The 17,841-nt window shown below is 38.4% G+C and overlaps 1 protein-coding gene across 12 annotated transcripts in view; it reads right to left on the reverse strand.

The window, feature by feature from the left end:
- Nucleotides 1-11,516: 11,516 nt before the first annotated feature.
- The window catches only part of ZMYND8 (zinc finger MYND-type containing 8), a 97,757-nt gene continuing 91,432 nt past the window's right edge, over nt 11,517-17,841 (reverse strand). For all 12 annotated transcript variants that reach the window (XM_087720432.1, XM_087720425.1, XM_087720424.1 and 9 more), the window contains one exon: nt 11,517-12,918. In XM_087720432.1, coding sequence (XP_087576558.1) covers nt 12,817-12,918 — 102 coding nt within the window. In that variant the 3' untranslated portion in view covers nt 11,517-12,816. The remainder of the gene's footprint in view (nt 12,919-17,841) is intronic.

Consider the following 17,841-nt stretch of genomic DNA (forward strand, 5'->3'; position numbering starts at 1 on the left):
TAAAGTTAATTTCATTAGTATTTCCATATTATCCTTTGTATCAGACTAGAGATTTTAGAATTATTTCTGATGGAGAAGTAAAAAAAAGAAAAAAGAAAACTGAGTTACTCCAATCAACAAGTTGAGCCAGCTTTGCCAATTATTTGGGAATTACAAAGCTTTGGGAACCCAGTTTTATTGAAGACTGTGCAGTGACATTGAAGAATAATTATATGAGTTGGATATGAATATATAAAAGTTTAATAATTATTTTACTATTGGGGGGGAAAACGCTTCCAGCATTTCTAACATATATTTGTCGATGGAATCTGATCTGTTAGAAAAAAAGATTTGGGAGACCTTTCCAGGAGAATACTGACCCTGGATGATCATTATGATAGAAGATCTCTAAAGTGTCCTGCTCACTGACTTGAATTTAGCAGGGTTACTCAAAACACCTGACACAGTTGGATAAGAATCTGCATATTAGAAGAAAGCCTTCTGGGACAATGAAAATGATCTCACAGATATTTCTTCTCTACAAGAAAAGATTAGAATATTTGGAACTCTAGTTTTGGGCAGGAGTGAGATTCAAAAACTTTAGCAATGGGTTCTCTGCCCAGTTGCTCAGTGAGTGTGGGCATGGCCTAGTCGGCCTCTGCACCTTGGTAGGGAGGGGGGCATTTTCGTTTCCTTGAGACTCTGGGAGGGCAAAAACTGCCTCCCCAGGCTCCGGAGGCCTTCAACAGGAAGCCCGCCCCCCCCCAAGCCTCCACACAGATCTGCACTTACCTCACATGCAAAATGGGCCATGTGGAGATTCCAGGGAGGGGAGGGGTGGGCGGGGCCAGCCACAGGTGGGATTTTGAGGTTCTCCGAACCAGTCTAACATTAGCTACAGGTTCCCACAAACTCGGACAAACCTGTAGCAGTCCACTCCTGGTTTTGGGGAAAAAACCAATTTGTGGGAGGGGAATATGAAGGTGTATAAAGAAAGCATGCGAGATATGGAAGAAGTGGACAAGAAAATGTTTTTCCCCATCTCAGAGTAAAACAAGGCATTATCCAACGAAGCTGATAGGAAGAAGAGATGAAAAGAATTCTTTGCACAGAACAGAATCTATGGAATCCATTGCCACAGAACCTGGTGATAGTCACTAACTTGGATGACTTCAAGATGGTACTGAATAAATTCCTGGAAGATGGGTCTGTCAAAGGCCAGTGGAGATGGCAACTTTATCTCCTGGGTCTTTTTTTGCTTGGGGAGGGGGTTGGGGGTTGGAGAAAAACCATCTTCCAACTACCAGTTGTATGGGAACAATGATGGGAGACAGTTGCATCTCCATCCTCTGCTTGCGAGAACTCCATAGTCAGTGGCTGAGCATTATGAGAAAGAATATACTGGGCTAAGATGGGCTTTGCAATCTGCTAGGACTTTTCTTCAGATCTTATCAGTTTTATAGAAGTACTCAAATTACTGGACATGGCTAATCTAGCGAAGAGAAGAACCAGGGGAGACATGATAGCAGTGTTCCAATATTTGAGGGACAGCCACAGAGAGGAAGGGATCAAGCTATTTTCCAAGGCATCTGAAGGCCAGACAAGGAATAATGGATGGAAACTGGTGAAGGAGAGATTCAACCTAGAAATAAGGAGAAATTTTCTGACAGTGAGAACAATTAACCCATGGAACAGAAGTTCATCATTGGAGGTTTTCAAGAAGAGATTGGACTGCCGTTTTTCAGAAATGGTATAGGGTCTCCTGTTTGGGGGAGGGGGTTGGACTAGATGACCTACAAGGTCCCTTCCAACTCTGTTAATCTGTTAAATACTAAAATCTTTAATGATTTGAGGATATAGTTATGCTCTGCCTTTAATTTCCTGCTTTTAACATGCCCAGCTACAGTTCCCACCAATCCTATGCACTCTTGGCTAATCATGAGAAATGTTGGGAACAGATATTCAGTTAACATTTATAGAGTTTTAAGTTTCTCACTCAAATCATGAACGTTATATGATTAAGAAACATAAGGCCTTCTTGGGAGAACCCATGATATTGTTTGAGATTATGTGTCGAATGACCTATCTTGTATACAGTTGGATTAAAATCAGTAAAGACATCTTCCCTGTACTACTTGCATATTAGTTAAAATAAGAGCTCGGGTTTCAGAAGGGGCTCGGAATTCATGAAGGGTTGAGAGAATGACAAGAGGTCAGCTGGACTTTCAGCTTAGACTTTATTAGACAAACTCTTTTTTTTGCTCCTGCTTGTTGTTCGATCTTTCTATTTAGGATTAGTTTCATAGAAGACAGCCATTGGGGGAGATTATTGCTTTGTCCAAGTAATAAGCTAAAAATGCTTGTTATCCAAAATAATGGGCCTTTGCAGCAAAATCACCTGGTAGCCGAATGATTAAGGAACTTATTTTTTTTTTATTAATTCTGTCTGCCATTATATTAAACAGATTATATAAGAAATTGGGGGTGGGGGAGAGAGAAAAGAGGAATTCTGTCTATTCAATGCCTATTCAGGCATATTCAGCATTTATTTATTATATTTATTTTGGTTTGTCAAGCATATACGGGAGAACAAGTATTAGTATGAATATAACATATAAACATAAGTATAAGCAGGTATACTTAGATACATAAGAAATAGATGGGAAAGAATCAAAAATTGGCTGGAGGCAATAACAGGGGTTAAAATAGAATGGAAACCTGAAGTTTTTTTATTAGGAATAATGTCTGTGAAATACAAAAAAGAAATCCAGTATTTAATACTACATATAATTACGGTGGCAAGGATTGCCTTTGCCCAGAAATGGAAAAACAAATTAATTCCAAGCGAAGATGAAATAATAAGAAAGGCTATGGATTGTGCTGAAATGGACATTAAAGAAATCCAGGGAAAAGAAGAATCAGAATTCTACCAGATATGGGATAAATGGTATCGGTGGACGGAGGAAAGAAACAAGAATCAATGAAGGGATATAACAAAATTCAAAAAATAATAGTTATGAGTAAAATAAGAGGGTTAAGAATGGTGAAATCCAAATGAAATACAATAGAAGGGGAAATAATATAAGGTGAGCGGTATCGATTGATAATTGCTATTATAAAGAACAGGAAGCTCCTGTTCATATTGTATTATGTAAATGTGATGTACGTCTAAGTTTTGTGTGTGTGTGTATTTTACATGTTTGTTAATAAAAAATAAATATTAAAAAAAGAAAGAAAGATGGGAACAGTAGGACAGGGACGATAGGCACGCTGGTGCGCTTATTCATGCCCCCTTACAAACCTCTTAGGAATGGGGTGAGGACCACGGCAGACAGTTTAAGACAAGGGTAGGTTACAGCAGAGGCTACCGCTGGTTCACTCAGGGATGCGTTGCGTGTGCACCTGATGTGCACTGTACACGCATGCACAGTACAATTAAAATTACTCTGTGCATGCGCAGAAGCAAAAAATGAGAGAACCGGTTTGGGGTGTGGCAGGGCTGGTGACCCAGGCCGCCAAGCTACTACTGATTCAGCCGAACCGGTCCGAACTGGTAGGAGCCCACCACTGGTTTAAGGTTAAAGTTTTGAAAATGTAACAACAAAGTTGGGTAGTACATTCCAGGCATATGAAGTCAACGTCTCCAAAACCTTGGTGCTCTTATCACAAAATACGTGTTTGTCATGCGCACAAAGGTAGCATTGAAGCGGGGAAAATGATATAAACATATAACAAGCTTATATCAAACATTACTGATGCCGTCGGGTGAAAGCTAGGCAGTGGAATCAATTGCACTAACTCTTGTTGGTTTGTTGTGATTTTGTCCCAGATAGCAATTCCAATTCTCCAGACATTCTTAAGGGATGATGCAGCACCTAATATTGTTTTGCTTTGTTTTTAAAAGTGCAGGGATCAAATTTCTCAAGCCATGATTCGTGGGGGAAATTATAAGAACTAGTCCAGACTTGTTTGCTTGTGTTTTGTCCTGGAAGCTATAATTCAGCTGGTGGCCGAAAATGTGAATGTTGATCTCCTGGAAGGGTGTGACTCTCTGTTCCTCTCTCCATTTCCTAGCAGCACAGATGCCAAGGGGACTTGCAGCCAGAAAGCTATAATTATAAAGGAATAAATTGCTCTTGACAAGATGCGTCTTGCAATGCTGAAAGGCAAGCCGTTTCCAAGGGAATGGACTCTCTGCACTTTCTCCCTTCTGCTCCTCTAAGTGCTTTCCTGCCCCAGGCCCTTTTCTCCCTTGCTTCCCATAGTACTTGTGCTCCCTGGGAGTGCCCTCTGCAGTTGTCCTTTGTGATAGGAAAGATACAGGCAACAGCCATAAACCAGGCAGATGTCTTGTGCAAGCATGGATGTGTTTCTCTCTCAGTTAAGAAGGTTTAAATTAAATTTAATGTAGTAGGAAAAAATGTGACCAAGTCAATTTATAGGGGAGGGGGGGAGGGGGGAAGAAGGAGAGACTATTTTTTTAAAAACTGGCTATTTAGGTTTTTTTAAGGCAACTTTTCATTCTCACTAGAAGAAATATAAACTATGCTAGTTTCAAAGTATGTCGGCCCCTTGAAGTAGTCCAGGCAAGAAACACCAACCAGGAGTCCTAATACTACTTTTATTGTAACATTACAATACTGTAACAGACTCAACAGCAAATCTTCCTTTACTCTCCCTTCCCTTACTTTTACCCTCCTGAAAACTAGGGAAGGTCCCTTCTGAGATGCTTTATCCATCCCCATCCCTCCACTGACTCAGATTTTGTTTATCAGACTATTTGGGTAGACTTCAGTTCTACTTCAGGTCATTCCCATATACTCGTGATGGCGAACCTGTGGCACGCAAAGCCCTCTGTCGGCACATGAGCCGTCGCCCCAGCTCAGCTGCACCATGCATGTGTGTGCGCCTCCCTCCAGCCAGCTGATTTTTGCATCTCTGCCGTGTATGCGCAGGGGGCAGGGCGCATGCAGGAGACGCACACAGATACGTGGGATAAGGGGACTACGGGGGACTGTTTTTGCTCGCGGGAGGCTGCAGGGAGGCCTACTAGGCCCAAAATGGGGTAGGGGAGGTGTCATGCACGCATGCATGGGGGAGCACAGGGGTGCCATGTGTACATTGCATTATGGGTGCAAGCGCACGTGTGCATGTGGGGGCACACTTTCGGCACGTGACGACAAAAAGGTTAGCCATCATTGTCATATACCTTTACAGTAAAATGATCATATGTCCTATTATAAAAAGCAGTCCGTTGTTTCAGAGATCTGTCCTTGAGATTTAATTTAACTATTTTCTTCCTTTCGCTCTTAAATTTTCCTTTATAAACCAAAGTTATAAACATAAACTTTTTTTTTATCCTTATGAACCTCTTTCAGATTTGCTCCCTTTTCAGGTTTATCCTTTTCTTTTGTTTTTCTCTAAGAAAACAATGGTCATTATATACTACACACTAAAGTAGTTCAAGTGCTTCTCCAATGCCTTGAATCTTTTCCACATGCTCACAAAGCTCTTGGAGATTTTGTTCCTGTCTCTTTACCTTCTGCTCCTACTTTACCTCAGATATTTAGGATTTTAATGCTCAGGATTCCCAGCTAGTATTATAAAAAGGATCTGGTTACCTATCTTAACTGTAGAGCACAAACCGAGGAAAGCTGCCTTGAGCAATATTTAAAAATGGGCAATGCACTTTGGAATAATTTGGGAGAACTAGCTGTTCATGACTCTAGTTTCAGTGGTCTTGAAAATAGTTAACTCATATAGTTAAGTTAGATGCATAGAGTGAAAACAATTCAATGGATGAACTGTCACTTTGAGGTGGAGGGGGTCTATTTAGCCAGATGTGTTCTGGCAGAGACTAGATAAACATCTTTTGGGGATACTTTAATCGGGATTTCTTAATAGAGCAGGAGGCAGATCTGACCAAGAAGACAATAACCACAATGGTACAATCAAAACTCTGAATGTTTCTTATGGGTCTTTTATTAATACTAACCAAAAAGAGTCATAAAATATGTCAGCTTTTACGTTCTCCATGATTCTTTATCAAGTAAGATATTAAAAATCAGGAAAAATGTAGGAAGAAGCTGAAAATTTAGATTAAATATTTCAAATACAATGTCATCAGTTCAAAGTTACCGTATTTTTTGGAGTATAAGACGTACCTTCCCCCCCCCCCGTCCCCTAAAAGAGGGTGAAAATTTGGGTACGTCTTATACACCAAATGTAACCAGCCCCCACCCTTTGGCCTTTGCCTCCCAGCAATTTACCTTCTTGCAGCAAATGGAGAAAATGGGGCTTGCGGAGGCAGCAATAGGCTATGGCAATACCTGCAGCCTGAAACAGCTGATCATTGGAAGGCCCCTGCTTAATGAAATTGAAAGTGAAACTTGCTGTTTGCTACAATGAGGCAAATTGCTGGGAGGCAGAGGCAGGGGTTTTTTTTACCTGCAAGGAGGTAAGTCAATAACTATAAATACCTATAGAAGGTTCAAATTATTAGACTTATTTTTAAAAAACTGCTTTAAAATTGTTGTTCTAGACAACTTAACAAAATGAAGAAGCTTTTTAAAATAAATGCTTGATCTGAAGAGGCCCGGTGCTATTGTATCTTCTTTTAAATAGCAGAGAATAATGTATACTTCCAGAAAGCCATAGCAATTTTAACAGCATCTGTACAAGTATAGTCTGAAATGTAACACCACAAATGTTATATCTTCTGTACTGTTTACTGTTTGCTGCAAGAAGGCAAATTGCTGGGAGACAGAGGCAGATTCCCCCCCACTTGTTTTCCTCCTAAAAGTTAGGTGCATCTTATACTTCGGAGCGTCTTATACTCCAAAAATATGGTAATCTCAAAATTGTGGTCTCAAAATGCTATAAAACTTCCAATTATTCTAGCAAAGATATTGCCTCTTTGGATTTGTGATTTTGGACTTCTAATCTGAAAAAAAAATAGTCTGAACATTATTGTGTTATTACTGAAGCTCAAAGACCATCAGTGCCCAATCTGTTTTCTGCCATAATCTTAGCCTGAGAACAAACTGTGAAGTTTCTGTGTCCATATTGCTGAAACATAATTTTGAATGGCATATAGATAGTCCTTAATTTACAAACACAACTTTGACCAGAATTTATGTGGATAAGCAAGACGGTGGCTAAGTGAGTTGCATCCAATTTTATGACCTTTTACAATCAAAGGTGTTAAGCAAATCAGAAGGTCATTAAGCAAATCCAGCTTTCCACATTGACTTTGCTTTTCAGAAGCCAGCTAGGAAAGTTGCAGATTGCAATCTCATGAGGATGCTGCAATTGTCATAAATACAAATACACTAATGCAATTTTGATCACATTAATATGACTAATCTGGTCATAAGTCACTTTTTTCAGTCCTGTTGAATTATTGCTAAATGAATGGAGGTAAGTCAAAGACAGTGGTGGGTTTCAAAAATTTTTAGAACCTCTTCTGTAGGTGTGGCCTGCTTTGTGGGAGTGGCTTGCCAGCCATGTGACTGGGTGGGCATGGCCAACCTGTAAAATGTGGTGAAACTCACTTAACAACGCTCTTGCTTAGCAACCAAAATGTTGGCTCAGAAACTGAAGCACGCAAGTCTTAAAGCTGTCAAGTTACAAGACCCTTGCACCCCTAACCCTTTAGAAAAAAAAACCCCAGGGGTGTTCAAACTTGACAGCTTTAAGACTTGTGGATTTCAACTCCCAGAATTCCTCCTCTCGCTCTTCATCTTGATGATGTGTGGACGAGCGGGGGGAGGGAGCTGGAACCGATTCTAAACGGCACTGTAGATTTGTGTAGAACTGGCAGGAACCCACCTCTGGTCAAAGACCACCTGTGCTTGGAAAAGGGAATTGAAACAAGTCATAATTAGTATTAAATAGTAGTGGGAGCAATTCTTAAACTGCACAAGCCCTTCAGGGTGCAGAAAATGCCGTATTTTTGGAGTATAAGACGCACCTTTTTCCCTCAAAAAAGAGGATGAAAATCTGGGTGCGTCTTATACACTGAATACAGCATTTTTGGCTTCCTGAAACCCTTCCCCCTTTGCAAAAATCGCCATGCATAGCCTTTAGGAGGCTTCCAGAATGCTCCTGGGGGCTGAGGAGGACAAAAATGAGTGAAAAATGGGCCCCAGAAGCACTCTACAAGCCTCTTAAATGCTATGCCTGTCCTTTTTTGACAAAAAATGGGCCAATTTTCTCGAAAAATTGACTGTTTTGGGGGGGTCTGCAGAGTGCAAAAAAAAATTTTTTTATTTGCCTCTTCAAAATCTTAGTGCTAGATAGATGCATTTAGTACCATATTTTCCTGAAGATAAGCCCTAATGTGTCTTTTGGAGCAAAAATTAATAATCTTATTTTTGGGAGTTGAGGAATGTGCAAAAGCAGCACAAAGCAGATTTACTTTGTTTTAAAAAGTCATGCTGGCTGAGGAATTCTGGAAGTTCGTTTTATTACTCCAGAGATTGAGAAACATTGATATAGAAGATCACGCCTTGACATGCCCTTGCTGCTAATTCCCCAATCTTCCCAAAAGCGAACACATGAGGGCAGCAAATTCTAACAATTCACTCTGAGCCAAACGGGATTCTTCATTACAATGTGCTTTGTTCATTTTGAACTAGGGCATAGCTGGCGGTTTTCCCCATCCACCCAAGGGGAAATTGAAATAGCCGATACAGAAAATGATTTTTTTTCTTCAAAAACATGATTTCCTGCTTCTGATGCGGGAGACTGCATTTCTCCAAAATATAGACTATAGTATTTTATAGTATAGCATACGGCATATTATAAATGGACTAGTAATATATATTAACATTTCAGCTAAATTAGTAAAACAATAAAATATAAATGTTAAAGACTATTGTAAATTTGTTTGGTCTTTTCAAGGGACACAAGATTCATTTTTTGGAATGACAGATTAACGTGATTATCCATTTAGAAAAGTGTGTCTCAATCTTAGCAACTTTAAGCTTCCATGCTGCCACATTCTTGTGCCTGGGAAAGTAGGAGGGGGGATTTAGTAGAGGGAATGCAGCTAGACAAAATAACATTCTTCATTTCGGTCAAGGTCATGGCATTCCTGCACCTGGAGGAGGGGTGGCTGGAATGATATCTCGAGTTGGAACGGATTGGGATTGGACGAGGTGATGGGAATGTTGAGTGCAGGGGATGGGTTTGGACTTTTGACTTACTGAGGAAAAGCCGGGAAATATCAGATTCAGTGTTTCCCAGATGTGCCTGTATATCTACTCTAATAAATGGGAGCTTTGAGAAAATGCCTGTCTTATAGTTTGATTGGAGTTGGGGTTTTCAGGAATGCTGACAATGTGGACTTCAACTCCCAGAATTCCCCAGCTAACCATGCTGACATATCTTAAAACTGCTAAGCTGGCTGGCTGGGGAATTCTGGGAATGAAAGTCCACATCTCTTGAAGTTGCTAAGCTTGAGAAACACTGATCTAGAAAAATTTAAAACTTCACTGGCAGAATCCCACCCCTGCCTTTGTAATTGCAATTGCATGGTGCCAACTCTCAAGGTGTCTGGACCTGTCCTGATGCATCCTTCAGCACCTCATGAAAAAACAAGGCCATGAAATATCCCTGCTCAAAACCCAGAAATGTAAACTTAATAAACTTGCTATCTTGTACATGGAGAAAATTTGACTGGGACATTTCCATGTGAAATCAATGGAACCAAACTAAATATTGAAAGAAGAAAGAATTCCACGCACCCACAGGAGATTGTAAGAGGGAACAGAAGGATAAAAGTAGAGCTATGTCATCCTGCTGCATGTATTGTGATGTTACACTCCGGTAGGAATGGGCAGAACCTGGGACACAATGGGGGAAACATTGCTTTCACCTTTTCACAAAACCAACAAGATATTGTGGATGTGGATGCCCACAGGTTCAATGAAATGAGTGCAATCAGACTAGCTCAGTGATGAACCTTTGGGGCTTAGGGTAGCAATTTTTTAAAAAAAATTTAATTTGTCTCTGCTGGCATGTACCCTGCCCCACCCAAACAAAAGATAAAATGATTCTTTCATATTCGTTTATTTTTTAAAAAAATAATACAATCCAATCATGTTTGTGATCCCCAAGATCTCCCTCATAGTCTTCTAACTGACAGGAACCTGAGGTCTATTCAAGGCTGTTCTGGGCCACACAAGCCTTCATCCTTGAAGCAGCTTTGAAGAATGCTCTTCTGAAACATCTGCATCCTCCGAAAACCAGGTGAAAGGACATTTTTTAATGCAATTTTCAGAGGCTAGAGACCATGATAGAGCACAACCTTCTCACGCAACTTCTGGAAAGTCTGGTGGTCATTTGACAGCATGCCCTATTACTGTGTGGCCTTGGCAGCCTCCAAATATCATGGAAGTACAGCAATATTGGTGAACTGTTGTGTCACCCAAAACATGGATTGCCATCTCTGAAATGTACATCCTCGGTTCACCATCAGATCTAGCTAAACTAGTGACTGAATACCTCAATAAACTCTTGGATTTTGTCACAAATTGTGTGTTCATAACAAGGAAAGTGTTGCAGCTTCTGTTTTGCCACGGCTAAGCATCCCTTGTCTTTTGCTTTCCTAAAACAGTTCTTCCTTCTTGAAAACTAGTTACTAACAATTCACCAAAAGTGAAAAACTAAAATTGTCCCATTTTTCCCCCTTGGATAACTTTTAGGTTGTTTTCCCTCCTGTCTCAGCTATGCTAAACAACATGATCTAAATTCATCCCATACTGATAACATTGAGCAATTTAATTTCTACCAATGGTGCTACTGTGTTAATGGGATTATACATGAGGGGCTTTTGCCATGGGGTGGGAAGAAATAAGCAGAATCCAGGTTGCTCAGCATGAGGTTAATATAATTGACTTCTAGACCATCAAAATTGCAGTTGTGGCTCTAGGAAACGTTAAAGAGTATGGGGAATTAGGAATTGCAGAGTTCACAAGTACACTTCATGGTAAAGAGCTAGTAGCAAACATTTGATGAGTCCCAATATAGGATAAAACTTGTCATGTGGTTTGTGTAAGTAAAAAAGCCACACAGAATATAAATATACGCTGTGTGAATGGATAAATGGTGAACATGACATAATGTAAAATCTGAGATTAAGGTAAAGCAGACTGCTATTAACATTTGTGTAGGTTGTTAGTTAAGGAAACTACCTGGGCATACCCCTGTAGTAACTAAATGAACTTCACTTTGACATAGATTTGGGGGGACTTCTCACTAACAATCTGAGAGTAGTTAATTCAGAAGTGAAGTTTGAAAGTTACAGGTAAGTGTGCCAGTCTTTCACAAACAAAATAGAAATCTAGTATTATGTTTGATTTAAAAAGAAGTCAGAAAAAATGGTAGCCCCATAGTTTAGTGCAGTGTTTCTCAACACTGCGCTGGCTGGGGGATTCTGGGAGTTGAAGTCCACAGGACTTAAAGTCGCCAAGGTTGAGAAGCACTGGTTTAGTGTGTGCCACCTGTTTTTAGTCTTAAAGAAACACAAGAAGCAAAAAAGATATTTAGTTTAATACAAATTTTATACAAAGAAAATGTGAAAAAATACTTCCATATGCTAAAAGCAATTATGCTTCACAAATAAGGCCAGCTAGGCTATCTTTGACACAACTGCAATTCACAAATAGTCTGCTCTTGATTTGTTTTTCTTGTTCATTTTGTTTTCTTTCCTCTAATGTGCATACTAGCTGGAGACTGTACAGACTGCATTCTTTATAAACAATGGGAGAAATCAATTATGACTAAAATGTACAGCAAAATGTACTGGAATGATATCATACAATTAAATTTGCTCATATACATACATCATCTTGCTTTGTTCAATGCTTTTGTTTACACAACATACAAAATGATACTACAGTATAAGTGTAACAGACAGTGTTTTCATGGATTACTTTCTCTCTCATACTGTACTGCTTCATGCTCACATAAAAACATAAAAAAAATATCCCATAATACATGCTCTAGCCCAGCATCAATGTCTTTTGCCCATTTCTCCAAGTGACCTGGCCATTTCTCGTTCTTGTGTTCCCTTTTTCCAAAGTCCTCCAGAAAATCTTGTATGGATGTATATGTGTGCATAAACCCAATAGGAAGGATGTCTCCCAGATCCACTTGTGTCCAAAATATTTGATTACTGTATTGCCAACTGCTATTAAGGTTCTTGCTTCCTTTTCCTTAGTATTAACAAAACTTTATTTTTTGTAAACATTCTCTCTCACATTAAATACGCTACACAAAAATTTGCTGTTTAATGTACTTGGGACCCAAAGATTGAAAATTATTTTTTTTTTAAAATCGCCAGCACTAATTTCAGTTGCATACACAAGGCATTGTCTTCTTTTCCAAATATAAGCCAGGTACTTCAGCTCTTTTCTTCTTTAAACTCTAAAGAGGAAGAATGGTTTCTATGTGCAACTGTCATTCCCAGAAGATCATTCCTGTCGACGACATTTGTGGCAAGCCTGATTTAGTCTTTCCTTCACAAATTTCCAACATGTGCTAAAGTCAGTACAAATATAAAAAAGGGATGGCACTCTTAACGTCATCCACAAATTGTACATAATTTACAACAGTATAGATTTACCATCAATTTTCACTGTCCTCTGGCTTTTTAAAGCCAACACTAATGCTTTACATTAATGTAGTGTAGTTAACTGCTTTGTACACATGTACAAAGGTAAAAGTCTCAACCTTTGAGGTTAATCCAAAACCTGTAGGCATTTTTTTTTCACATTTCTAATGAAGAGATTATTATTATTCCAACAGTTGCCTGGTCTCCTTGGTTAGCAGTTAGACTCTTCGTACTTGGACAGGCATTGTTGTTTGAACGTACTGAACTCCTGTTCTCATTGCCATGGTCCCAGCTGTAGGACTTACTACCACCGGAATGGTCTGCAGATTTAAAGCAAAAAGATACATCGTCTCAGAAATGCAGAACTGTGTCATGCACAAAGCCCAAACAAGTTATCATCAAAGACTTCATCGCACACCACCATTGTAAACTGGTAATGATACAAGACAGAGGTTGGGGGGGGGGGGGGGTTGGCTACTGTTTGGTTCCACAATATGCATTCTCAAGCCTGCAAATAAATGTTTTTCAATATATTTGCAAGTAATTCATTAATAATAAATGACATAACAGAGCAGGTGTTTAATGTTTTGAAGATATCAATATGCTGACCTTTAGTGAAGAACAATGAATATACCCTGTACACTATTTAAATAATACTTTAAAACTCAAGACAAATAAAAATCGGTCTTCAAAAGATCAAAATCCATTAATGCCATTAATTCATAAGTGTGTTAGACAAATAGTTGCACTGGTTGTCAGGACTATTTTATAATTCTAGAAATTATTTACTGGAAATGCTTCAAAATAGAAAATGCCAACATGTGAGTATATAATCATAATTTCAATGGTGACTTTATCAACTATAATATTTAAATGCAATCTATATCAATACAGATTCCCATTTTGGCTCAGTAATTAATGAAATAAATACCTAATACTATTTTCCTCAATCTGGATTTATTCCCATAATCCCTCAAATATCATTATTTGCTATCTGGAGGATTATGTAGTTGAAATATATATTTAGAAGAAAACAGACTGATAAACGTTGGTCAAACTTTTTTTTTCATTTGATTTATGTCTTTCTTATTCATCAAACTTTGCATAGTCACAGAAAAAGAATTTAAAAATAATCTTTCTAGATCAAAAAATGTCACATCGGTCAAGCAAAATACACTCATTCAAAGTATTTTTTTATAAATTTTAACACACACGTGTTTATATATCCTGTTTATGTAACTTGTAATAGCATCAATTCACTGCATTAATGGCTTGCCATTTATCCATTTGATTAGTCATTGATAATTTCATCCTCCAAAAATTTACCAATTGTTCTTGCACATTTTTAACCAAACTAGATTTGGAATAAAATCTTTAGTAATATTTGTAAATATATATATTTATGCCCACAGTATTCAAGTGTTATATGCTAGTTTTTTATTCAATAGTCTGATTCAGAAAGTGTTCAGACTCCCTTCACCTTTGTCAATTTTGTTATGCTGCAGCCTGATTCTAGAGCTATTGAAATTCATTTTCAAACAATGTAGAGAAATGGGAGTCACCTAAGCTAAATTTCACATGTTGTTGCAAAGGGTCTGAATACGCCAATGTGATCTTTCAGTTTTCTTTTTTTAATAAATTTATAGACATTTCTAAAACTCTGTTTTCACTTTGTCATTATGGGGTACTGAATATAGATTAATGAAGGGGGAAATGATTTTCAGCAACTGAAGCACAACAAAATTGACAAAAGTCAAGGAGGTCTGAATACTTTCTAAATGCACTGTATATGTATATGTATGCGCGCACACACACACACACACACACACACACCTACTACTACTAGAAGTATTGTTTATTCTTTGTCACCTCTCAGACAAAGATGTCTTTCAGATAAATGCAAAATAATTCAAAACCAAAACTTTTCTAGCTTGAAGTTTTGAAATTAAACAAAGTGTTGGATTGTTCCAACCATAATAAAATGTTTCACTTTAACTAAAAGTGGATCGGCCCATTTCAAAGTCTGAATCTAAAGTATTTACATATCTTTACTGCTCCCTGTTCTTGCTGCTGGTAGAACTAGATTAGAAGAATGTGTGCGTTCTGGAACGCCTCGAGCAATTTCAACCAAACTTGGTACACAAATGACTTGCTCTCTGGAAAAAAATACTGTGGGGATGACACACTCCTAACACCCCTCAGGGTGTGGGTGTGTTCTGTTAAGATACAGCCTGTTGTGCTTCTACTGTGCAGGGAAATGGAGTTGCCATGGTAATTGCTTCACAGTACTCCACAAGGGGCTCCCTCTGATAAAGGGGGAGGGGGATCCAACATTAGAAATTGTGTTTGGTCCTGACATTTCTCCCCTATAAATAAATACCCAGGCAACGCTGGGTTATCAGCTAGTATATTATTTTTTTAAAATCTCATTCCGAAAAGTATAATAGTAGAGGAGCCCACCTGGTAAGTTTATTACAAAACTCAATATGCATTCCATAATTCTAGAAGCATACAATTAAAATCAACCAATACAATAAAACAATTTTTAGTATCTATGGAAAAAGAATTCATGAATTTGGGCATGCTATACAGCATATAAATATCAACATTATGATGACATACATGAGAGTAAATGTATATATTGTACATTTGGAGCTACCAGTGAGATACACATTGATGTCAGCCAAAGTCCCTCTACCAAGTTATTTTATTTACAGTTTTGGTGCTCTTAGAAAGTACAGTTCTTGTCTATAATCCATCACACCTCCACTCCTGTTCCTTTCCTTTCCTTCCTTAAAGAAACTTCGGTCACCAAAGGGTAGCAAAGGCTGGAGGCTGTTGCACTGCTTCCCTGGTATGGACACAGTCTTCGGATTATGACAGCAATGGGAACTGGAATTACTGTTGCTCAGAGATGCAGTCATAAAGCATGACAGCACGTGACAGGTGTCATTTTTTCTGCAATGACAATTGCTGACATTGAAACCACACAGGTCATAAGCAAGGCCTGCAACCTCCGACTTTCTGATGGTTTTCTCTATGACTTTGCTTGTGGGAAGCCAACAGGTTGACTATGGTCCATTGTGATGTAATAATTGTGAGCTGGGTCTTGGATCATGACCATATGACTGTGGAGATGCTGCAATGGCCACAACTCCAAAGACCAGTCAGAAACTACCATTTGTTCAGCACATGGTTAAGCTTTGAACAGTCATTTAATGAGTGGTTATAACCTGAGAACTACCTGTATCATGATATGATTTGGTATCTGCGGCTCCAGCTTAACTTAATATCACATGCATCCACAACCTCCCAAAGACTGGGAATGACTACTATATATGATAAGGATAAATCATATTATGATATGGAGAAGTTTATCAGGGTAATCCTTTTATTTTAAAGGCATCAGCCTCAACTTATTTAAAGCTGTCCTTTGCAATGTACATTGCAACAAAAACAGATAATGGGAAAAATGTGATGCACTATGATGGAAGGATACTGCAGTTTCAGCATCACAACCATATGAGCTAAACTGCAATTTACAAAGTAAAGGAGAAAGTCCAAAATCAGACCTGACTGTTAAATATAATTATTTTATGATTGAAAATGGTTAGCAAAACACATTGCTAAATAAATGATTTTGACTGAGTTTATATAACATGGTAGACTAAATATAGTTGGCTAGACTGAATTAGTGCATTCTGTATCCCAGTCAGTCTGGTCAACCACTGAGTTAAGAAAACAAACAAGTAAGCATGAACAGGTAGTCCTCACTTACTACTACTAATAAGTTAATGACTAATCGTAAGTTACGAACTTATGACAATCAGTGCTGAAAAAGGTGAGTTACGGCCAGTTCTTGGAGTTGCTGCCACTGCAGTGTCCTTGTGCTCATGTGATCACAATTTGGATGCTTTACAACCGATGTATGTTTATGATGGTTGCAGCATCCTATGGTCGTGTGATTGCCATTACAACTTTCACAGTTAGCTTATGACAAGCAAAATCAATGGAGAAGCCATCAGGAAACTGCAGTTACAATCAAATAATATCGCACTTAATGACCATAAGTTGGCATGGCCACAGGACATTACACTTAATCACTGTGTGGCTTAGCAATCAATTGAAATTGTGGTTGGTAAATTAGATCTACCTATAGTACAAGCATGAACTTTAGTTGAAGAATGCTGCGTATTATCATTTTCCAATCGTAGCATAAAGCAGGTCAAATTTCAAAGCACAGGATATTTCCAATTGTCAGTCATCACCATCCCCACCTCCATAGTTCCCGGGAGATTTTATTATCTCTCTGGATTCGTTTGTTGAGCATTAAAAGATTTTGGGAGAAGAGAAGCACTGGCTTAAAAATTTAAATGAGGTTTATGCATATTGCCAATACGGGTATGGAACAAAGACATAACTCAATGATATGTAACCTCTAGGATGAATGTGGAATCTAATAGCATATTTGTTCTCTGACAGAGCTAAAATGTTGGATTTTTTTACTTCTCGAGGACTGGGGGCTTCCAAGTCTTAAAATACTTGTTTTGTCCTTACCATCAATGCCCTCGAAATGCAAAACAGCCTACATCATACAACTCTGACACTTTCCAACACCTTCCCTGATACTAGATGGAGCACAAACCAAATTGTAACCCTGGCCTAATCTTAAACTAAAGGCATCACTGCCCATATCAATAAGGAAATCTCCAAATACTCTATTCTATTCTGTCTGTTTACTTTTTAGTCCATTGACTGACCAAATTGCTTGGGTAAATAAAATAAAAAACTATTAACAATTTAAAGTATCCAGAATATTTAATTAAATATTTAATTAAATCCAATGCACAATTTTAGTGGTTAGTGGGAAGCACTGATGATCTTAGTGGATCTTGTAGGAGAAAGTATTCTCTCATGTGACCTAGGATGAATCCATGTAAGCCATTCAAATAATACGAAACGCTTTGTACTATACCTAGAAAATAACTGACACCCAGTTATCACAAAAAGCTATGGAAAGTTCCAATTCCAAATTCAGAGACTGACGGTTAATTTAGTATTAATTAAAATTAGCATTCATTAATGTTAATGAATGTTAATTGCCCCACAACTTTAAACAACTATGCAAGAATATTTAGATATGGTCATGCAACAAAGTATCACTTCCTTTTGTATAAATTGTCACAGCACAGATTCTCCAATGACCTCCATGCTGTGCCTTACTGGTGTTATAATGAATTGTC

The sequence above is a fragment of the Thamnophis sirtalis genome, unplaced genomic scaffold (genome assembly GCF_051295495.1).
Source record: "Thamnophis sirtalis isolate CommonGarterSnake01/CBP01778 unplaced genomic scaffold, rThaSir2_p1.2 scaffold_7, whole genome shotgun sequence".
Taxonomy (NCBI): Eukaryota; Metazoa; Chordata; class Lepidosauria; order Squamata; family Natricidae; genus Thamnophis; species Thamnophis sirtalis.